At 50.9% G+C, this 24,009-nt stretch overlaps 1 protein-coding gene across 1 annotated transcript in view; it reads right to left on the reverse strand.

Annotated features, from left to right (window-relative positions):
* Positions 1-24,009, reverse strand: part of LOC118233662 (protein scribble homolog) — a 98,110-nt gene that overhangs the window by 24,729 nt on the left and 49,372 nt on the right. Inside the window, 16 exon segments of the mRNA XM_035429471.1 lie at positions 142-189; positions 1,278-1,391; positions 2,716-2,796; positions 4,126-4,182; positions 4,687-4,806; positions 5,758-5,946; positions 6,349-6,465; positions 7,470-7,646; positions 8,649-8,759; positions 9,301-9,411; positions 9,413-9,586; positions 14,457-14,537; positions 17,890-18,207; positions 18,531-18,608; positions 18,849-18,938; positions 22,175-22,237. Of these exon segments, the coding sequence (XP_035285362.1) occupies positions 142-189; positions 1,278-1,391; positions 2,716-2,796; positions 4,126-4,182; positions 4,687-4,806; positions 5,758-5,946; positions 6,349-6,465; positions 7,470-7,646; positions 8,649-8,759; positions 9,301-9,411; positions 9,413-9,586; positions 14,457-14,537; positions 17,890-18,207; positions 18,531-18,608; positions 18,849-18,938; positions 22,175-22,237 (1,929 nt within the window).

Here is a 24,009-nt window from a genome sequence, read left to right on the forward strand (position 1 = left end):
CAATAACTGCAAGACATTATTCCTACAAGAGAGCCCAGGTGTATTCCGCGACTAGGTTATAAATAACTAATAAAATGACTCTCTTTGCTCAGTTTGAGCACAATCACAGGAGATGGACTGGACTGCAATGCGGACACTCACCAGCGAGTTCTCCTTAGGAGACGCATTGGAGACCAGATTAATGTTCGCCTGAAAGACAACAAAAAAACACAAATGGGCCCCTTGCGTAAGGAACAGCTCGCACCCGGCCGCTGTTTTTTCCTTACAGCGTTAAGAGGAAGAGTGCTGAGGAGGAGGAGGAGGAGGAGGAGGAGGATGGCATCGCCGCTGGGAAAGGATGTTGTTAAGACCGTAGCTCAGGGACCCCAAGCTTTCAGACGCAGAACTCCCCAGGCCCCGTTTATAGCATCCAGCGCGTAAAAAAGCAGTTTTTTTTTTTGTTTTTTTTTTTTTTGTCCCCCCCCTCCCACCGTCCACCCCCCCGCCCCCCCGCCGTCGCCGCCGCGCACCAAGCTCCGCCCCGCATAGACGAGCAGGAAGTCAGGCGCTGAGGGGCGCCTCAGGGGGGCCAACTTACGAAACGCGTCTCCCTCCCGGAGCACACGGGAGACTGGAGGGGGCTGGGGCGAGGGGCCTTCTGCTAGCAAAAAAGAGGAGGGGGTGGAGGGGGGGGGGGGTGGAGGGTGTTGGTTGTGTGGTGAAGGGTGGACAACCGACAGCCCTCTCTGGGAAAACACATTTTCCATCCGATGGAAGTCTGGAGCCCGAGGCGGCCGTTGTAAAACGGCCATTTTGAACGTCAGCAAAACCATTTCATGGCTGATTTTGAGCTTGATCAAAATCTTGCTGGTTTATCTTGCTGTTAAAACCATTTGTGGCCAAGTCTGAGCTTCCTGGTAGGAGGGGATAATCAGGTTTTTTGGCCAAAATGTCTCAGTACTTCCTGGAGTTCATGATTCCATTGACATTGACAAGAACACCAGAACCAGTAGATGCAAAATAACACCATAAATATCTAAGATCCACCATGAAGGTTCGTAGGAATGACATCCTTCTCAACATAAGTGCCTTCTTTTTGACACCAGACCTCGAACACTGGCGTGCATGGCCAAAATGCTCCATCATGGTTTCACCTGAACATAACACCCTGGCTCCTATCGAAGTTCAGCATCGGTGCCTTGACTGGAACAGAGCGACTTCGTTATCAAGGACACAACTCAACACAACTTTTAGAGGGAGCTGTAGACCCATAGCAGTGCGAGAGGAGGTGCGCTCACCGGCTGTGCGATCGGTGAGAACGGGGCATCTCGGGGCGAGTAGGGGGCATCTCGGGGCGAGGACGGGGCATCCCGGCAGGGGCTGCCCACCCCCTGGTGCTCAGAGGAAGAAGTCTGCAGAAGACAAACGAGGAGGTGCGGTCATCGGCCCGAACCCGCAGAGAGGGATTTCGGGGGTAGCCTGCCCTGCTCTCCTCTCCCCCCAACCCAACCACGCTCCAGCTCGCACTAACTGCTGTTGCCTCCCTCACTAGACTGGGGGGGGGGGGCAGTAGAGCTCACGTGATCGTTCTGGTGCCCTCACAACAGCCCTACAAGCCCTGCATCAACAGTCCATTAACCAAATTAATCTAAATCTCAGTGAAACAGGACATTATGTGCAAGAGAACACAAAAAAAAGTGCCAGAAAGACCAGTACACATACAGCATTGTGCCACCAGAAGAAAGCCACCCAGATTAAATGTGACATAATGCACCGCTGAATTCTCATGGTGTTTTGGAAGAAACTCAATGAAATGACCACCTATGGGACAATGATGACAGCATTAGCCCATCACTTAAAGCTGGAACTGTTAAGGGTAACAGAGTTTTTGCTCTTCGCCTGTTTGTTAAGGACTGAAATAACACGAGGAGGGGTGTCTACACTGTATGGACAACCCAAGCGCCTCTCACCTCTTACCGACAAAGTAACATGCTCACAGTGTTGAGCTCACAGGCCCATTACTAAATCACTCTGACAGTGGTGTTTCATCCACGGTGTGTACCCACTGGCTTCAGCACGCATTGGCTTCTCAGCACAAACACAATGCGGACCGTTCCATAATCACTCCTGCCAGACACCATCAAAGAACCATGCCAGAACAAGAACAGCCTGCCCTTCATTGGGAATTATTCTGTAACCACGGTTACCGCTGAATCGCTGAATCAAAATTACAGGGAGAGCAAGACTGGCCATGCTGATGTACTGCTCAGTTGGCTAGCTCTTATGCTGTGCTGGGTGCACTGCATTACTTGCTGGTTTTGCACAGTCAATTAACCCTTAGAAAGAGTGGGTTTTTTGGAATGTTTTTTTTTTCTTCACCAAAATTCTAAGTCAATGTTCTAGAACTCCATTGCTTTCAATCACCAGTAGTGATTGTGACATCAGCATTAGAATGTTCATTTAACAACTTTATAATCACGTACTTGTGATACTTGATGCCTTAAAGGCTTAAAGAAGAACATTCACTTATCCAGCACTGTATTCCTACAGCTAAATATTTGCTGATGAAATTAATTGAGCAATTACCCTGCTCAATAGTGATAGCCGTGCCACACCTGGGAATCAATCCGGAAACTTTTCGGGTGGAGGCCCAGCTCCTAAACTACCCAATATTGAGGAGGAACGCAGTTGGCCGTCCCCTGGGATGGGCTGGTGTGGAGGCAGGGAGTGACTCACCCGATTGACCTTCTGCAGGCTGGTGGTGGGCAGAGCGGCCAGTGTCCTGTAGTCCAGTTTGAGGGGCTCCACACCAAAGTTCTGAGGGAAAGGAAGACAAGCAGGGGTCAGGAGGGTCAAGGGTCAGGGGTCAGCCCTGAGGAGAAACAGAGGCCCTATTCTGCATCAGCAAGGAAGCGGCAGCCGGTCCTCCACAACACAGACGAGCAAAATAAAGCGCCTTTTCACACCCATTCCCGTCGACTGTGAAGTCATCAGTTTTGCGGTTCATAGTGAAAGGAAAGCTATGGTCAGCTGAATAGCAGCCCTCTTGCTGATTGCTGTAGTGGATTTAGTAATTCGTGCTCCCAGCAGTGCTCTTCCTCGCTGCCTCAGAGAGCCTGAGGCCAGTGGCTACTCTTCATCTCCCCCTGGTGGAGAATATGGGGTAGTGCACATCCTCGACCCTCACCCCGACCTCCTCCTACAACAGGCGACCGGCCCGCTCACACTCCAGATGCGTGCGCTCATTCAGACGGGGGTGGGGGGGGGGGCACAGCCAAAAAGAGTGGTATGGGGGGGGGGGTCAGCCAGACATCCAGGGCAGGCACAGAGGGCGAGGGTCAAGGCTACGGGGGCAAGGCAAATTTTCAGACAGGAGCAGAAGGGGGGCAGAGGAGAGGACAGAAGGATGGGAAGGTTACGAGAAGCCAGGCAGGTGCCAGAGAGAAAGCCAAACGTGTCAAACGCAGCAGAACGAAGGGATGACAGCCAAGCACCACAAAGGACAAGAAAAGACGAGAAGAAGCGGGGGGGTGGGGGGGTGGGGGGGGGGGCAGAGTCCACACATGTTAGAGCAAGGCTCCTGCAGCTTTCCCCACAGAAAGAGCAGAGCCCATAAGCTGCAGTGTGCGTTGGCACTGAGAGACAGTATGCACTTCAAGGAGCGTCTTCGAGAACAGCCACACCCTTAATAATCCAGTAGGAAGACTCACCTCACACACCCTTCTGCAGAGTAGGTTTTTTTGGAATGTTTCAGAAATCAGTGCTCTAGAGCTCCACCGCTTTCAGTTACCAGCAGTGCTTGTGACATCAGCATTAGAATGTTCAGGTAAGTAATCTTACACCGTAAAGGGTTAAAAAAATAAGCATTCGTTGTTTGAAATGCTTCTTATTTTACACAATCGGATCTCCTAGGTACGCCTTCTCAACCACCGAATCCAAGTGCTACCAAAAAACATTTCCTGATTCAGGGAAGCATGTCATCCATAAATCTGATTGTGAGTTTAAATTGGGGGGGGGGGGGTATGGGTGGCAATGCACTGAAATGCAGTGTCGTGTGAATTTGAAACCGAGCCCTCCATTTGGGGGCACAGTGGGGATGGGGGGAGCGGTGGAGGACGAGTGCGTCTGTTCGAGAGTAGCACTCACCACTTTCTTCTCCTCTTCTCTCTCCCACTGGGTGGGCCCTCGCTGTCTCTCCACTTCCTGGAACAGAGGGAGAGGGAGAGGGGGGGGGGGGGGGGAGAGAAAGACAGAGAGAGAGGGAGGGAAAGGGAAGGAGAGGGGGAGAGAGAGATAGAGAGAGAGGGAGGGAGAAACAGGGGGAGAGAGAGAGAGGGAGAAATAGGGAGGGAGAGAGAGATAGAGGCAGAGGGGAAGAAAGAGAAAGAAAGGGAGAGAAAGAGCAAGTGAGAGATGAAAGGAGAGTGTTATTAGGCTGCACCGGGCCATGAAACAGCACAATCTTCCCCCTCTCTTTCCCACAGAAAGTGTTTTATGCAAACACAGATAATTTATCAAGCTCAATAAGGCAAATCACAAATGGCAAAGCTGACATTATGGCGTACAGTAATGAGTCAGCTTTTCACAAGAGAACTGGACTTGATTTGAGCCTGATCAAACCGCACACTTCCTCTGAGTTTTAAAATGTAAAGCCTTAAAAGCGCGGTGGCCGAAGGTCGGTAAACGGGAGCAGGCGTTTGGGCTCACCGGCTGCTCCGCGTCGGCGTCCTCGGGGCTGAGGTCCCGGTCGATGGACGAGATGCTCTCCTGGCTGCTCTTGCGGACGATGCCCGTGGTGAACGGGTTGGCGATGATCCCGGGGGAGGTCTGGAGGAGGAGGGGGGGGGGGGGGGCCACAACGCGGAAGTTACGCACACGTATGCACATACACGCCACTGTGAAATCTGTGCCGCTATGAACATTAGCGTTAGCATGAAGCTCAGCACCTGACTGCTGATCTAGGATCTACCTCGCCATATCCTAACCGGATTTACCTCTCCCATATCCTAACCGGATTTACCTCTCCATATCCTAACCGGATCCACCTCTCCATATCCTAACCGGATCCACCTCTCCATATCCTAACCGGATTTACCTCTCCATATCCTAACAGGATCTACTTCTCCATATCCTAACCGGATCTACCTCTCCATATCCTAACCGGATCTACCTCTCAATATCCTAACCGGATCTACCTCTCCATATCCTAACCGGATCTACCTCTCCATATGCTAACCGGATCTGCTTCTCCATATCCTAACCGGATCTGTAGAGAGCTTGAATGGGCATTTAGATTTTTCTGATATTGATGCATACATACTTTGAAAATGATACCGGTGACCCAGACAGTGCCTGAACCAATACCTTCTTTGAAATAAAGAGTAATTGTTTAAATATTTAATTTTAATATTTAATATTAAATTATACTTCAAGTTACACAGCTGTGCATTTGGCATTTTGCCCAAGTCTAATGTTAGCTTGCTTGGTAACAGTACCTGCTCTCACTAAGAGTGGACAGAGGGAGTGTAACGTTAGCTAGTGTTAGCGCGTGGCGCCGATATTGCCGTTGCGAATCGGTCCGGTAGGCACCCGTGAAAAAGGAACAGGTACCGGGTTTTGGGACCGAACCCTAGATCTGCTGTAAAAGCCAAAGCTGCTCCCAGAATAGTGCACAGGCTCTGAGATGCAGAGTGAACACGGAGCTCTTCCTCCTCCTCCTCCTCCCCCTCCCCCACCCCCTACACCTCCTCCTCCTCCCCCTCCTCCTCCGGGACTGACCTCCACGGGCGGGGCGGTGCTGGGGTCGAAGCCGTCGCACACCAGCACGTCCAGCGTGTCGCCCACGCTGCGCAGCACCCCCACGGCCTCCGAGTGCGTCATGCCCAGCAGGCTCTGGTTGTTCACCTCCAGGATGCGCATGCCCACCTGCAGCCGGCCGTCCCGTGCCGCCGCCCCGCTGGAGCTCACCTGGGGGGGGGGGGGGGGGCATCGATACGGGCATCAAGACAACGTTCAACAGAGAAACCTAACACACGTCCTGAAGTGAAACCCAGATGCTGTTCTCTAACCCTGTGTTACGGACTTCAAATCCCATGAGCACTCGTATAAAACTACGCTGTTTGTGTCATCACAACATACTTGCTGCAGCTGTACAGGTCAGTGTCTGTATTTTTTGGATTGTCTTTCAAAATGTGTACTGTATTTTCACTGTGTGGACAATAAAGTTATAATACAGTATTCACATCGCACTGTGGTCTGATGGGAACTGTAGTCCTGTTATGAAGCTCATGGGGCACACCTGACCTCCCATCAGCAGCAAAGTCAAAGTGTTCCGCAAAACAATAATCAACGCCAAGGTGGGCTCGTTACCTTCGAGATGAAGATGCCCTCGTCCGTGGCATCGAAGGGGTTGCCCGCGTGGCCCTTGGCACCTCCCCGGATGCTGATGCCCAACTTTTCACCCGGCTGTTTGAGGATCTCGATTACCTGAGAAAATACAAAAAACAAAAAACGCACTCACTGATACCCTGTTCACGGCAGACCCCCCCAGCCGGGGCCCAACACTGCAGGAAACGCACAATGAACAGTCAAAACTACGACTCAGACAGAGACTACCTGTGAGCAGAAGCACCAGCAGCAGAACTAATGCAACTAAAGCTGCAGAACAGAGGTAGTGACTCACTGTCTCAGACACTACCTGCCCAGCAGGTCTCCCCTGCACTCACAGACGAGCTGAACCTTCCGTGAACTGCGCAGAAGACGGCAGTTTAGCGCAGTTCTGAGCGTCGTCGGCGGCGACGGAGCGATTTACCTGCGTCATGAGTGTGGCGAACGGCGCCAGGACAGCGAGCCCCGCGTTCTGATGACCGTGTAACCTGCGCGTGTAACCTGCGCGTGTAGCCTGCGCGTGCAGCCGGAGCAGCAGGGAGAAGTCGAGAGCAGCCGCACTTCCCCGGGTTTTATTGCATCTCAAGAGTCAGCGCTGGCGCCTTCCAAACGCTCGAGGGGGAGGAACGGCTTTTTGGGGAGAGGAGCAGGACGAGGCACGCCTGTGTGTGTGTGTGCGTGTGTGTGTGTGACTGGGGGGAGGGTGGGGCATGTCTGTGTGAGTGAGTGGAAAGGGAGGGGCATGCCTGTGTGTGTGAGCGAAGGAGGGCGGGGCATGTCTGTGTGTGTGTGTGTGTGTGGGGGGGGGGGTACACCTGTGTGTGTTTGGGGGGGGGGGTATGCCTGTGTGTGTGAGTGGAAAGGGAGGGGCATGTCTGTGTGTGTGAGTGGAAAGGGAGGGGCATGTCTGTGTGTGTGAGTGGAAAGGGAGGGGCATGTCTGTGTGTGTGAGTGGAAAGGGAGGGGCATGTCTGTGTGTGTGAGTGGAAAGGGAGGGGCATGTCTGTGTGTGTGTGGGGGGGGGGTATGCCAGAGTGTGTGAGCGAGGAGGGCGGGGCATGTCTGTGTGTGATTGAAGGGAGGGCGGGGGGGCGGAGCCTCACCTGCATGCCGGGCGGGGCGGGGTCCCGGCGCACCAGCAGGTGGATCTCCTGCCGGTTGGACAGCAGGGCGTGGACGGCCTCCTGGTGCGTGGCGTGCCGCAGGTCGATGCCGCTCACCTCCAGGATGCGGTCTCCCACGCGCAGGCCGCTCCGGCACGCCAGCCCGTGCGGGATCACCTGTAACCATGGATACGGACGCGCAGTCACACGACAGCCCCTCTGAAGAGTCAGAAACACACCTCCTCTCCCTCAGGAACACACCTCTCCTCCCTCAGGAACACACCTCCTCTCCTTAAGGGGGGGGCGACATAGCTCAGGAGGTAAGACCGATTGTCTGGCAGTCGGAGGGCTGCCGGTTCAAACCCCACCCTGGGCGTGTCAAAGTGTCCTTGAGCAAGACACCTAACCCCTAACTGCTCTGGCGAATGAGAGGCATCAATTGTAAAGCACTTTGGATAAAAGCGCTATATAAATGCAGTCCATTTACCTTAAGAAACATGCCTTCTCTCACTGAGAAACACGCCTCCTCTCACTATGAAACACGCCTCCTCTCACTATGAAACACGCCTCCTCTCACTATGAAACACGCCTCCTCTCACTATGAAACACGCCTCCTCTCACTATGAAACACGCCTCCTCTCACTATGAAACACGACTCCTCTCACTATGAAACACGCCTCCTCTCACTATGAAACACGCCTCCTCTCACTATGAAACACGCCTCCTCTCACTATGAAACACGCCTCCTCTCACTATGAAACACGCCTCCTCTCACTATGAAACACGACTCCTCTCACTATGAAACACACCTCTTCTCCTTAAGAAACACGACTCCTCTCACTATGAAACACGACTCCTCTCACTATGAAACACACCTCTTCTCCTTAAGAAACACGACTCCTCTCACTATGAAACACGACTCCTCTCACTAGGAAACACACCTCCCCTCGCTAAGAAACACGACTCCTCTCACTATGAAACACACCTCTTCTCCTTAAGAAACATGACTCCTCTCTCTAAAAAACCACCTCCTCTAGCTAAGTGATAAAGGAATTCCCTCCACTTTTCTTTTCCTCTGTAATGGCTGGTTGGTGACACACAGACCAGCGCACTGCGATCCTGAGGCACCGGGAAGCGCGGCCGAAGCCCCGCCCCTTCCTCCTCCGGGTCACACGTTACCTTGGAGATGAACACCCCCGGCTCGCTGACTCCGAACGGGTGGCTGGCATGGTCGCTGCCTCCCACAATGCTCAGCCCCAGCGGACCGCCCGCCTTCACCAGAGTCACTTCCTGTCAGGACAGGAAGTTAAGACATCAGTCTCGGAAAGGCCTGCGCAGTAGTTAAGCAGTATCAGCAGACTAAGCCAGTTACCCCTGCTGCCTCGGCAGAAAAGTGACTATGAAGGGCAACAATGGTTCAGGTTTTTATCTCAAGATCCCGAGAGTCTACATAATGATGTGCAGTATTTCAGATACTAAACAAAATGCCCTTCAAATTATGTTATTTTAGGACCTGAAGGAACCATTAAACTTTACAATTTTACCTTGTGTAGGGGCTCTTTATATAGTTTAAGATAACAAGCCTGTCCCTCGACATAATGAACTACACACTGGCAACCATTCGGCAATTTGGTTAGAACCGGTCGATCTAAATGTGTCTGCAAATTTAAATAATTTGCAGTGTCAAACAAAGAAACCCAAAATCATAAGCTTGTAACATTACATACATCCTAACATCCATAACAATGAGGTTAATGTCACGGGACAGCTCTGCCCCACTGTACCTCCCCTCTTTACAGACCCCAACACCCCAACACCCCCCAGCCCTCACCTCGATGGGGTACTCGTCCTCCAGGGTGCGGGCGAGGTGGTTGGCGTGGTCCGGGCCGTCGTCGGGGAGGTCTGGGTCGTCGGCGAGGTCGGCGGGCTCGGGGGGCGGGGGGGGAGTGGGGGCGGGCGCGGCCGCTGGCCGGGGAGCCCCCGGGCGCGGGGGAGGAGGCACCGGCGGCGGCGGCGGCTAGCTCGCGCTCCACCAGCAGGGTGATGGTGGGGGACGTGCCGGTAAGCAGCGCTACTGCCTGGTCATGCCTGGCCTCTGTCATGTCCACGCCATTGATCTGCATCGACAGCGGAGCGGAGCGGCGCGTCACAGGGGACCCCAGCGCGGGGGGCGGGGCATGGGGGGGCGGGGCTCAGACCACAGGAAGTGCCCTCCGAAAAGGGGCGGTCTTATTAAAAACCTTCACTACCATTCTGCCCTCGGACTTCCTTCTCCAATATAAGCTAGTGTTTGTTTTAATTATACACAAAACATCCACATTTTAGAGTTTTCCATGTGTTGGGTGGTGTGTGGTGTTGGCAGTGTAGCGTAATGGGTAAGGAGCAAGAAGTGCATAAAAAGCCGCTCAACTCAGGATTGGAGCCTCACACTGCAAGTCACTCCTTTATCATAATCATCAAAGTCAGCTAAATACACTTAACCTATAAATACACGCAAAGCCATCAGATATGGCTGCATCCATAGCGTATTATCTATTTAAAGACAACAAACGTATACAAGAGTATTCGAGAGACACACTTGATACCCATATTAAAAAGTTACATTTTTACTACTTTAGTGTCCATCGAGTAGTTTAATTCTGTCCAATCAATGTCGTACGGCCTGCAATCAAATCCGAATATCTCCCGATCAAGGCTACTGTGTTCGAACACGGCCTTCAGGAACTGCACCAATCAAACGGGGCTCTGAGCTCACAAAATCTGCCGAGGAACGTTCCTCAGCCCGTCCTCTCAACCGCTTCATTTCATTAATGTCGACTTCGACGTTTCGTCCGTTCGGCATCGCACGTTTCTGACACGGCCTCCCGAAATAAAGCCTGACTGAGGTCCGACGGTTTTGGCCTGGTTGGCAGTGTAGCACCGTTACTCTTCCAAATACTTCCAAATTCTTAAAAAACGGCCAGGTACCATGTTTGTGATCGAGGCAAGTTTGTGGTACATGGTAGGTCTTCCTACACTGTCACTGGTGCTCAATTTGACAGCCAATGGAATCTGCAAGAATACATGCCACCATGGCAACTGTCGCCGTGGCGGTTAGTGGCAGTGGGGTTAGTGAGAGAGAGTGCACCCAACAGAGAGATGGACAGAAGGAGCCAAAGAGAGAGGCGGAGGGAGAGAAGTCACATGGGCGCGGCCACAAGCGCCCCACAGGTCGGCCAATGGTGAGGCTGGGGTCAGGGGCGGCGGCCTGAGAACCAGCCAAAATCCACAGTGACAAGCGACGGCAACAGACCGGTCTGGCGCCTGGATTAACGGCCACTGTGAAACCACCTTGTGAAACATTCCTTGAGAACATTTCTGCAGCGTTTATCACTACTGTGTGGAGCGGCTGATCTCCAAATCTGGCTTTTGTGTTTTAATTTATACCCTGTCAATCCCTTGAAGAGCAGGTTTTTTTGGGTTTTTTTTTTTCTTCAAAATTCTAAGTCAGTGTTCTAGAACCCCATCGCTTTCAGTTACCAGCAGCGATTGTTACATCACAGCATTGGAATGTTCAGTTAAGAACATTCTGATAATCACACATTTGTAGTTTTACACCTTCGAAAGTTAAAATATCTACGTATGTGCCTCTCTAAAACTGTGGGGTCTGCTTCCTGGGGAAAAACCTCTGTACACTGCCCTATGGGGGGCAAGGGACTGGTAAGGAGTGGGGCGGGATCACCGGGAAAATAGCCAATCACAGTTTTCTCGTGGCCAATCAGAGCAAATGATGGTAATAAGAGGCTTTCGCTGCTGCACGGTGTGAGTGACAGAGACAGGCAGAGATTGGGGGGGGGGGGGGGGAGAGGGGGTGACGGTCACAGTGACAAACAGAAGCCAGCACTGACCACGCAGTACCGGCTCTTACCGAACCGGCCAACATGCAGCTGCCGCCGCGGTCATGCACGCGGTCGCCACGGCAGCGGGAGCAGAGACTCCGCCCACATCCCCCAACACCACGCCCGCCACGCACAGGCAAGGAGGCGGAGCGTGAATTACTCAAGGGCATGCAAGAGTGTGTGAAGAGTGAGGAGGGAGGGAGGGAGGGAAAGGGGGTCAGAGAAAGAAGGAGGGAAGAGAGGGAGAGAGCAAAAGAGAGGGGGAAAAAGAAAAGGAGGCGAGGGAGAAATATAGATATACGAAGAGGAAGCACCCAGGCAACCACAGTGCTCTCGACTGAGAGAGCAGGAGAGAGAGAGAGAGAGAGAAACGGTTAGCATTCAGAAACAGGCGAGTACTCAGCCTGGACAGACCCACACAAACACCAGAGGGCGCCACACCGCACACAGTGTCACCTTCAGCTATGAAACACAGTTTTAGTCTGTAAATTACATTTTAATGCCAATACTGTGCATTAAGTTGCACCTATACCTGTGTAGTAAAATTGTAACTAATTTGGTAATAAATAAATTTGGTTATTACTGAGTAGCTCCAACATAGGTAACATGGAGCAACAGTAAATGCATGATACATAATAATACATGAATATATATATTTTTTTTAATGTTTATTTGATAGGGACAGATACATTTAACACATAGATTATTGTCAAACAATATCCAATGCAGTGTATCACAGCATTTATAGCATACGCTAATTTCCGATGCTTGTCCCTATTTTTTAATATAGCATTTGCACTCATATCTTCACGATACACAACAAATAAAGCCTGCCTATCACAAAGTGTCTTCCTGAAGGTGAATGATTTCATTAACAGGAGAGATGCAACAGGGCTGGCCCCTTTGTAATACAGAATACCACTGACTGCAGCATAAATTACTTATGTTGGAGTTAATCAGTAATAACCTCTTGTCACCAGAGTAGATAGAATTTAACTACACAGGTATAGCTGCCACTTAATGTAGCGTTAGTTTTTAAATTTACAAGCTACTGCGCATAAAACAGCCTGTTGTTATTCTCGACGCTGTACACTCAAAATCATTTTTAAGACAAGGCTGTAATCCAGCTTCCTGGTGCAGCGTGAATTTTGGACGAAATGTTCCCCATGCTGGGACGCCCTCACAGCAGAGAGGGTGGGGACCGGAGCGGTGGTGTGTGGCGTTCTCCGGGCCCACGGCCAGAGCTGCCCGGTGGCGCGGACGTTAAAGCACACAGCGATACGAGCACAGACACCCCCCCAAACAGCCCGGGTTCAGACGGCACAGACGTTAAAGCACACAGAGATACGAGAACAGACCCTCCCAGCCCCCCCCCCCCCCCCCCCACCCCCCCACACACACACACACACGCACACACAGCCAGGCACCTCGCTTCTGACGCGCACGGCTACGGACCACCCCAGCACCCCGCCGCTGACGCCAACCTGCAGTCACAGCCGCGACCGGGAGCGTGTGTGGCACAGTAGCGTGTGAGATACAGTGGCGTGTGTGGTACAGTAGCGTGTGAGATACAGTAGCGTGTGAGATACAGTGGCGTGTGAGATACAGTAGCGTGTGAGATACAGTAGCGTGTGGGGTACAGTAGCGTGTGGTACAGTAGCGTGTGAGATACAGTGGCGTGTGAGATACAGTAGCGTGTGGGGTACAGTAGCGTGTGGTACAGTAGCGTGTGAGATACAGTGGCGTGTGAGATACAGTAGCGTGTGGGGTACAGTAGCGTGTGGTACAGTAGCGTGTGAGATACAGTGGCGTGTGAGATACAGTAGCGTGTGGGGTACAGTAGCGTGTGGTACAGTAGCGTGTGAGATACAGTAGCGTGTGAGATACAGTAGCGTGTGGGGTACAGTAGCGTGTGGTACAGTAGCGTGTGAGATACAGTAGCGTGTGAGATACAGTAGCGTGTGGGGTACAGTAGCGTGTGGTACAGTAGCGTGTGAGATACAGTGGCGTGTGAGATACAGTAGCGTGTGGTACAGTAGCGTGTGGGGTACAGTAGCGTGTGAGATACAGTAGCGTGTGGTACAGTAGCGTGTGTGGTACAATAGCGTGTGAGATACAGTAGCGTGTGGTACAGTAGCGTGTGTGGTACAGTAGCATTTGAGATACAGTAGCGTGTGGTACAGTGGCGTGTGGGGTACAGGAACGTGCGTCCTACTGTAATGTGGGTAATACAGTAACGTGTGTGGTACAAGGACATGCAGAGCGTGTGTGGTACAGTGGCGTGTGGTACAGTGGCGTGTGGGGTACAGGGCCGTGCGTACTACTGTAATGTGGGTAATACAGTAACGTGTGTGGTACAAGGACATGCAGGGTGGCCACGACCGCCATGCTGAAAAGACGATGTTACAAACGCTGAGTTTCCCTACGATTCTGATCACAAGAAGAGATCTGACAGGGACCAAACAGGTGAGCGCAGAGCAGTCTCTACCTGCGCTGCACAGAGACCCGACGCCAGCACAGGAAGCACTCTTCACCGCACAGAGCACGACTGCGCTCGCTGACCTCCGCCATCTCATTCGCGCGAGAGGGGATTAACGCGCGCTTGATGTCACCGATACGAGCACGCGTCGACAAACATACGCTCAACCAGCGGTAGGACACCCCGGTCCTGGAGCGCCAGAGATGTTCCTGGTTTTTGTTCCAACCAAATTTATAACTACATCAGTGGATTAATTATTGATGGACGCAAGCTCGGGTAGGACAACGGCCAGACGCGTAACGAGCTCCAGGACCAGGGCTGCCCATCCCTGCGCCAACTGCTCTAAGACATTATGCGTGAGAGAAAGACAGATAAAGGGAGAAAGAGGAGAGGACAGAGAGAGACAGAGAGCAACAGAGACTGAGAGAGAGAGGGAGAAAGAGAGAGAGAAAGCATCAGAGTGAGAGAGAGAGAAAGAGAGAGCAACAGAGAGAGACAGAGAGGGCGGTGAGAGAAATAGAGGCAGGCAGAGAGAGAGAGAGACCAGAAAGAGAGACTGAGGGAGAGAGGGGGGGGGGGGGAGAGAGAAACAGAGGGACAGAGAAAGATGAGAAGGGGGCGTGTACTCACAGAGATGACCCTGTCCCCCACGTGCAGCGTGTTGTCACGGTGAGCAGCCCCTCCCTCGGCGATGCGGGAGATGTAAATGCCCTGTCGGCAGAAAGGAGGGGTTACCGTGACGATGGCGACCATCTCAATCGCTGGCCTGCAGCGGCTGCGGAAGGGGGGGGGGGGGGGGGGGTTTGGGAAAAGGATGCGGCCAATCCGACGTGACCCAACATGGGGGTTCCAAATGACAGAGAGCCAGGGAGACTGACCGTCTGCTCAAGAGCTGTCAATCATTTTCATTTTTCAGTTACTGCACACACCACCCTTTACAGCATTTATAGACACATGAGAGATCTCAATTTTCTCAGTTGCTTGCAACACTACGATCACAGCAAAAAGATGGTAATAGATCATGCCAAATATACAAAGATCCTGCCAAGTAAAGCAGTTCTTTCCCGAGGTGAACTGCCAATGAAATATGAGCGAGCCTGGAAGTGAGCATTTAGAAATGCTTCAAATGGCCATGGTATTTTACACAAGACAGGCACACCTAGTTACAAAGCTTATAAGCACACAAACACAAGCAGCATTCCACAACACACAGGCAAATACAGACATATCAAATTCAAACTGGTGTGTAGAACCTTCCAGCTCAGGAGTGAAACCGCAAACGCAGCAACTTTCCAAAAGGCTCACGTTACCTCTCGCTGAAGCAATACTCTCACACAACACCGTTAATACACGCTGGACACAAACTGCCGCACTTTCAGCCCTGACACATCACGTTCAACACCACTGAAAGGAAACAAACCTGCGGCTTCCAGTCCAAAAACAACACAGAGCTAGCGCAGGAGCGCTAGCGTTGAGGAACTAGCGCTGCAGAGCTAGCCTTCTACAGCCACGAGGGTCACGCCTCCCTGGAGAACGTTTGGCCAACGTGAGATCAGCCTGGACCAAATCCCCCCGCCCCAGCGCACCTGCCCACCCCCCCCCCCCTATCAGGTGTCACGGTATCACCTGTGCATGACTCCATCGCCATAGCAACCCATCCACATGAAATATTCATCAGCCAGTATACGAGTCGTTTGTGATGCGTGTCTGTGTGCATCTCTGTAACAGTAATGTTACAATAAAGTGTAATGTGTGCATATCTTATGTGTGTCTGTAATAGCAATGCTGTAATAAACGGTGATGTCCATCTATAACAGTAATGCTGTAAGTTGTAATGTGTGTCTGTAACAGCAATGCTATAATAAGCTCTGATGTGTGACTGTAACAGTAATGCTATAAGCTGTAGTGTCTGTAACAGTAATGCTACAATAAGCTGTAATGTGCGTCTGTAACAGTAATGCTATAATAAGCTGTAATGTGCATCTGTAACAGTAATGCTATAATAAGCTGTAATGTGTGTAACAGTAATGCTATAATAAGCTGTAATGTGCATCTGTAACAGTAATGCTATAATAAGCTGTAATGCGCGTCTGTAACAGTAATGCTATAATAAGCTGTAATGTCTGTAACAGTAATGCTGTAATAAGCTGTAATGTGCGTCTGTAACAGTAATGCTATAATAAGCTGTAATGTGTGTCTGTAACAGTAATGCTATAATAAGCTGTAATGTGTGTAACAGTAATGCTATAATAAGCTGTAATGTCTGTAACAGTAATGCTATAATAAGCTGTAATGTGTGTAACAGTAATGCTATAATAAGCTGTAATGTGCATCTGTAACAGTAATGCTATAATAAGCTGTAATGTGCGTCTGTAACAGTAATGCTATAATAAGCTGTAATGTGCGTCTGTAACAGTAATGCTATAATAAGCTGTAATGTGTGTAACAGTAATGCCATAATAAGCTGTAATGTGTGTAACAGTAATGCTATAATAAGCTGTAATGTGTGTAACAGTAATGCTATAATAAGCTGTAATGTGTGTAACAGTAATGCTATAATAAGCTGTAATGTGTGTAACAGTAATGCTATAATAAGCTGTAATGTGTGTAACAGTAATGCTATAATAAGCTGTAATGTGCGTAACAGTAATGCTATAATAAGCTGTAATGTGCGTCTGTAACAGTAATGCTATAATAAGCTGTAATGTGCGCCTGTAACAGTAATGCTATAATAAGCTGTAATGTGTGTAACAGTAATGCTATAATAAGCTGTAATGTGTGTCTGTAACAGTAATGCTATAATAAGCTGTAATGTGTGTAACAGTAATGCTCTAATAAGCTGTAATGTGTGTCTGTAACAGTAATGCTATAATAAGCTGTAATGTGTGTAACAGTAATGCTATAATAAGCTGTAATGTGTGTAACAGTAATGCTCTAATAAGCTGTAATGTGTGTCTGTAACAGTAATGCTATAATAAGCTGTAATGTGTGTAACAGTAATGCTATAATAAGCTGTAATGTGTGTAACAGTAATGCTCTAATAAGCTGTAATGTGTGTCTGTAACAGTAATGCTATAATAAGCTGTAATGTGTGTAACAGTAATGCTATAATAAGCTGTAATGTGTGTAACAGTAATGCTCTAATAAGCTGTAATGTGTGTAACAGTAATGCTCTAATAAGCTGTAATGTGTGTAACAGTAATGCTATAATAAGCTGTAATGTGTGTAACAGTAATGCTATAATAAGCTGTAATGTGTGTAACAGTAATGCTATAATAAGCTGTAATGTGTGTAACAGTAATGCTATAATAAGCTGTAATGTGCGCCTGTAACAGTAATGCTATAATAAGCTGTAATGTGTGTAACAGTAATGCTATAATAAGCCGTAATGTGTGTAACAGTAATGCTCTAATAAGCTGTAATGTGTGTAACAGTAATGCTATAATAAGCTGTAATGTGTGTAACAGTAATGCTCTAATAAGCTGTAATGTGTGTAAGAGTAATGCTATAATAAGCTGTAATGTGCGTCTGTAACAGTAATGCTATAATAAGCTGTAATGTGTGTAACAGTAATGCTATAATAAGCTGTAATGTGTGTAACAGTAATGCTATAATAAGCTGTAATGTGTGTAACAGTAATGCTATAATAAGCTGTAATGTGTGTAACAGTAATGCTCTAATAAGCTGTAATGTGTGTAACAGTAATGCTATAAGCTGTAATGTGCGTCTGTAACAGTAATGCTATAAGCTGTAATGTCTATAACAGTAATGCTATAATAAGCTGTTATGTCTGTAACAGTAATGCTATAATAAGCTGTAATGTGTGTAACAGTAATGCTATAAGCTGTAATGTCTGTAACAGTAATGCTATAATAAGCTGTTATGTCTGTAACAGTAATGCTATAATAAGCTGTAATGTGTGTAACAGTAATGCTATAATAAGCTGTAATGTGTGTAACAGTAATGCTATAATAAGCTGTAATGTGCGTCTGTAACAGTAATGCTATAAGCTGTAATGTCTGTAACAGTAAACCCACGCGGCGTTTCTGGCTCTCTCACTCACGGTGTCGCCGGTGCGGTAGGGGGTGGAGCCCTTGCCCCCGGCGATGCTGAAGCCCAGGCCCTTGTCGTTGCGGGCCAGGCAGGCGGAGAGGCGGCGGTGCGCCCCGTCGGGGGAGGGGGGGTCGGCGCAGAAGGGCAGGCCGCTGCGGCGCTCGCGGGGGAAGTAGTCGTCCTCGGGCCGCAGCGGCGTGGTGGTGACGGCGTTCTCCGGCTCCACCATGCGCTCCCGCAGCACCGTCATGGAGACGGCCGCGCCCGAGGTGCGCAGCGCCTCCACCGCCTGCTGGTGCTCCGCCTCGTGCAGGTCCACCCCGTTCACCTGGGGGGGGGCGGGGGGAGAGGGGAGGGGGGGTCAGAGCACTGCGCATGGCAATGCAGGAACTCACACACACAGCATCAGAGAAAGAAGAGAAACGAGTGCTAACATCATGCACGCACACACACACACTCACACACACACACACACACACACACACACAGACATGTGCACGCACAAACACACACACACACACACAGACACAAACTCACACATGCGCATGGACACACACATATGCGCACAAACATAGACACAGACACGGATGCACACACACACATGCACACAAACACACACACACACACACACACACACACAGCAGGGCGTACCTCCAGCAGTTTGTCTCCCACTTTGACCCCCGCCCTGGCAGCAGGCCCATCCTCAGACACCCGAGAGATGAAGATTCCCTAAACGGACAAGGGAGACGCACGTTACACACACACACACGCACACACACACACACACACACGCGAGAAATGGACAAGCACTCAGTTTACCAGCACAAGGCCACAAAGCTACATACATTGAAAAAAATCTATAACACAGGACCACTACATTAGTGTGTATGGTTTACCCTTTCACAAGCCCCGCCCACCCTCACTCCCCCCCCCACCAATCACAGTGCCTCATCTGGACGTGGCTCTTACCTCATCATCCCCCTTGTAAGGCGTGGAGCCTTTGCCCCCTGCGATACTGATCCCCAGGCCCCCCGTCTGCCGGAGGATAGTCAGCGTGTGCTGGAATCAGAGTCTGGGCGTTAGTGCACCGAAAAAAGACCCGGAAGCACTTCCTGTCCTCCATAACCCTTCCAGGAGTAGGTGCTTTAGAATGTTTTTCTCAAAATTCTAAGTCAGTATTCTAGAACTCCACTGCATTCAATTACCAGCAGTGATTGTGACATCAGCATTAGAATGTTCAGTTAAGAACATTCTAATCACATACTTGTGACCTCACAAAACAGCAGTGTAGTAAACACAGGCGATGGGGGGGGGGGGGGGGCATTCCATGCTTTACCCCCACACTCTGGTCACTGCTGCACCAGAGCTGAACCCAATTTCTCCTCCCCACACTGATGTTCTAACACCAGAGGCCAAATCAGTCCTTGTGGTACTGAAGAGCGTGTCACACACATTTTCCCAGCTTAACAGCTTCGCCATTTTCATTATTCGTTAAAATTATGGGGAGGATCACAAAATGTTCTCGCAATGTGGCCCTTATGCCAGGTGCATGCTGGGGGCGGTGGTTTCTGGTGATTGGCTTACAGGATGTGAGCGAACACACCTCCCCACAGGCACGAGTGTTAGTCGACAGGACGCACGGGGAAAAGGGGAGGGGCCCAACATGCTCTCCGCGCTCGGTTCAATGCAGACGCAACGAAGAACGGAACGGGGAAGAAGCTGTAACCGACGAATTGAAAAAGCCGGATTGAACCGCACATCAAGACAGCGGCTCACACCTCAACGGCGGCCATGTCGGGCGTTAGCGTAGGACGGGAGGAGACTCTTAAAGAGACAGGAGGCGTCGACAAGGGCATGCTGGCGTCCGAAGGCGAGAGTAACATAAACATGCGTCCACACACACACACACACACACACACACACACGCACACACGCACACGCACACACGCACACACACAAACACACAGACAAAAAGGAATGAAATGTATTTCAAGGGCTGGAACACACACAAGAGAACGGCAGAGGATGAACAGAACAATCCCCACACCGCAGAGGTGGGAAGTCCAAGGGTCAGAAAGTAAAAGTCCCGCCGTGTTTCTCTTCCACCCATGAGCTCAGCCCAGCTGATTCCACTGATTAGTTCCACCTCCTGGCTGAAGAGTCACGCTAATTAGCAAATCCAGGAGACCGGGACAAAAATACTGGGGGAGAACTTTAACTTCTGAACCTGGACTTCCCACTTCTGCCAGTGCCTTGTCTGATTGAGGAGTTATCATTGGGGGGGGGAGGGGCATGCAGAATGGGGTGGGGGGGGGGGGTTCAGAGAGAGAGGGAGAGAGAGAGCTGAAGAATGCGTTTGGGCTCAGAGATGCACGCGTGAAGTCCTGAGAGAGCAAACCAGAGAAATCTATGCGAGGAGATGAGACAGGGAGAGAGACAGGGCCGTCTAAACCGTCTAAGCCCCCATTAAGCCCTCGTCTTAGGCCGACGCCCAAGCGTCGCTAGGAAGTGACATCACAGCTTTCTCTTGCCACACAAAGTCTCGTCGCCAGGCCGGACGGATTTCCTCAGAAGCCGCTCCCCTGGACTTGCGGCCTACCGCGCTTCCTTTCAAACTTCTCGTTTCTCGCCGTCGATGAGCTGGCGTGTAAATTTACGGTTTAAGTGTCACACGCTCAAGACCAGGATGTTCACTGAGCCCGAACTGTGTCCGTTTCAAACTGCGTTCTGCTCCAGCGCGCTGGTCCGTGCGGACGGGACCCCACTGGAAGCATCGGGGCCTTCCAGAAACTCTTTCTCCGCAAGCTGTGGCCCGAACTGCGCCACCCGCTACCCGGTCCTGTCTTTCCGCATAGCGACGCTAATAACGCACCAGCCGAAAAGCAGCTCACCACAACCCACAGACTTCTACAGGCGGCTATGAAGCAGCGGTGGTGTGTGGTGCTTAAGAATGCTTTCAGATTAGTGAACAGTTCAGAGACGGGCTCTGATCAAATGGTAAATGGTAAATGGACTGCATTTATATAGCGCTTTTATCCAAAGCGCTTTACAATTGATGCCTCTCATTCGCCAGAGCAGTTAGGGGTTAGGTGTCTTGCTCAAGGACACTTCGACATGCCCAGGGCGGGGTTTGAACTGGCAGCCCTCCGACTGCCAGACAATCGGTCTTACCTCCTGAGCTATGTCGCCCCTATGTCAATCTTATAAACGACAGAACTGTCAGCAGAATTTCTCAGGGCCAAACTAAATGAGCAGAGATACGCACAGTCGCCACGCAGAGATAGATCTCAGTAACAATCCCTGGTGATCACAGATCAATGTGTGGTATTTTAAAAAGTTGTGCGGAAGTGGAATGCCACGTATTCTCCCTCGCGCACACACGGCTCGTCGCCCGGGAGACCGCACACGCACGTGTGTGTAACCCCCCCTGCATTCCTCGCGAGTCGCCCGCGGGACACGCCCGACGCCTGCTGCAGGGCGAGGTTCGCTCTGCACGTGTGCAGAGAGCATAAGGGTGCAAGTGTGCAGAGAGCATAAGGGTGCAAGTGTGCAGAGAGCATAAGGGTGCAAGTGTGCAGAGAGCATAAGGGTGCAAGTGTGCAGGAGCTGAAAGCCTCAGAAAGAGTGGAGAGGAGATGAGAGGTGAGGGAGGAGAGAGAGAGAAAGGAGGAGAAACGGAGGGAAGGAGAGAGAAGGGAGGAGAGAGAGAGGAGGCGAGAGAAAAGAGGAAAAACGAGAGGGGAGGCGAGAGAGGGGAGGAAGGAGGAGCCAAAGCAAAGCAACACCTGGGGGGGGGGGGGGGGGGGGGGGGGCAGGAGACTCTCGCAGTGTTTTGGAGACCACATTCCTTCCTCCTAAAACTCAACTGCCAGTCCCAAAGGGCTGCTCTATGCGCACTACAAGTGTTCATATATTTAAAACTGAATTTCAAATGTTTTTTTGAACAAGTTTTCAAAATCCAAATTTTGGCTTGCTAATATATCAGCAGGAAATAGCAGCAATCTGAGAATAATGGAATAGTGCACAACCAAGATGGCAACTGTAAATCCCCAAATAATCATGTCTCCTGGAAATGCCCCTGTTCCCCCCAGCCCCCAGCACAGAGGACAGGTGCCACCCCATTGGCTGCCCCAAGACGGTGTGCTCTGATTGGCTTTTCTGTCATTTTGCTCAGGTTAGTGGTGGATTTGATTTTGATTTTTGGCGGTGGGTGTTCTGGTTGGTGAGTGCAGGAGGGTGAGTGCAGGAGGGTGAACGGAGAGAGGGATGGGTGGAGAAAGAGAGAAGATACAGACCTCTTCCGCCTCAATACGAGCAGGCTCAATCAGCAGATTATTGACTTGATCAAATGACACCCCCTGTTAGGACAGGAACCAGCGAGAAGCATGCGGATTAGTGAGGCCCAAGTGACTGTCACACACCCACACTGCCCAACACCACACCCACACACTGCCCAACACCATCTCACACACACACACACGCACCCACACTGCCTAACACCATCTCACACACAGAGCTCCAGAACACATCTCTCTCTAACACACACACACACACACACACACAGCCCCACACCATCTCACACACAGAGCTCCAGAACACATCTCTCTAATACACACACACACACTGCCCAACACCATCTCACACACAGAGCTCCAGAACACATCTCTCTCTAACACACACACACACACACACACACACACACTGCCCAACACCACCTAACATACAGAGCTCAAGAACACGTCTCTCTCTATTACCTACACACACACACACACACACACACACTGTACAGTGCTTAAGAACACATTTCCTCTTTCTTACACACACGTACACACACACACACGCGCTTGAACAGCAGTGGGCTCTGTGACGACCACACAGGCTGGGAGGTGCTGAAGCCTCCTGGCTTCATTCCCTGGCCGTTGTGGTCGTGACAGAGCAGGAGGCAGGAGCAGCAGCAAACTCACCCTAATAGAGCTCCCCTACTCCCCCGCACACACACACACACACACACACACACACACACACACACACACACACACACACACACACACACACACACACACACACACACACACACACTCTCAAAAGGACCGAGACACAAGCCTCACACAGAGAGCCCAAGAGTAGCGGAACTCATGAGGAAGAGGAGGAAGATGAAGCAAAGGAGGAAGAGCGCTGGCTACACTGGCACAGTCCCCTCCAACCAGACGACTTAACTCAGGTCGGTACACAGAGAACACTGTAAGTATCAGGACTCTGAGGGAGTGTTCCATACTCTGAGAATACTTTAAGTATCTATACTCTGAGGGACTGTTCGCACCCTGAGTTCTGGCTGTTCGGCAGGCAGTTCCACTGGATTTTGTAGTGATGTTTGCAGTAACAGTACAACTTCCACTTGTCTTGCACTCACTGCACTATCTGGAGGGCACGCACACACACACACACACACGCACACACACACACCACTCTCCCAGTGACATAGCTATTACTACACACGCTCACGCACACCCGCCCCCCCCCCCCCCCCCCCCAAACAAACGATGCGCTTGGGTCTAACTCTGTTACAGCGTACTCAATCTGGGGAGGGGACCCGCTTAGCAACACAAGAACAGAGCTGGGCAGTGTGAATAAAATGACATCATTCGGAACAGTCTTTTTTAAAAATTAAAACCTGTTTAAAAAAAAGAGTACAGTCGTATGAAAGAGCTCTGTGCTTTTATCAGGACGGGACGTCGCGGGGGCGAGGGCAAGCCCGCCCTCCTGCGTGTGATGCTCTGTTTGAGGCTCTGTAAAGGTCAATGCAAAAGGCAGCCCAGATCAAAGGGCAGGCTGGGTAGGCCTCCACGAGTGGGACCTCGTCACGAGCTCCTCTAGGAGCTGCGCGACAGCGCTGTTTCGTGTAGAGGTCAACCCTGCGGGAGCACGAGGAGACCCGTCGAGGGACAGAACCCGACTTCAAAAAGGGTCAATGCAACTATTGTGCAACTCAGCCCCACCCTCCAGCCTGGCCCCGCCCACAAGCCAGGCCACACCCACCATCCCTGCCCTGCCCCGCCCACCAGCCTTGGCCCCACCCACCGGCCCTGCCCCCATCCATCGGCCTGGCCCCGCCCACCAGCCCCGCCCCCAC

Source organism: Anguilla anguilla, chromosome 8 (assembly GCF_013347855.1).
Source record: "Anguilla anguilla isolate fAngAng1 chromosome 8, fAngAng1.pri, whole genome shotgun sequence".
NCBI classification, from domain to species: domain Eukaryota; kingdom Metazoa; phylum Chordata; class Actinopteri; order Anguilliformes; family Anguillidae; genus Anguilla; species Anguilla anguilla.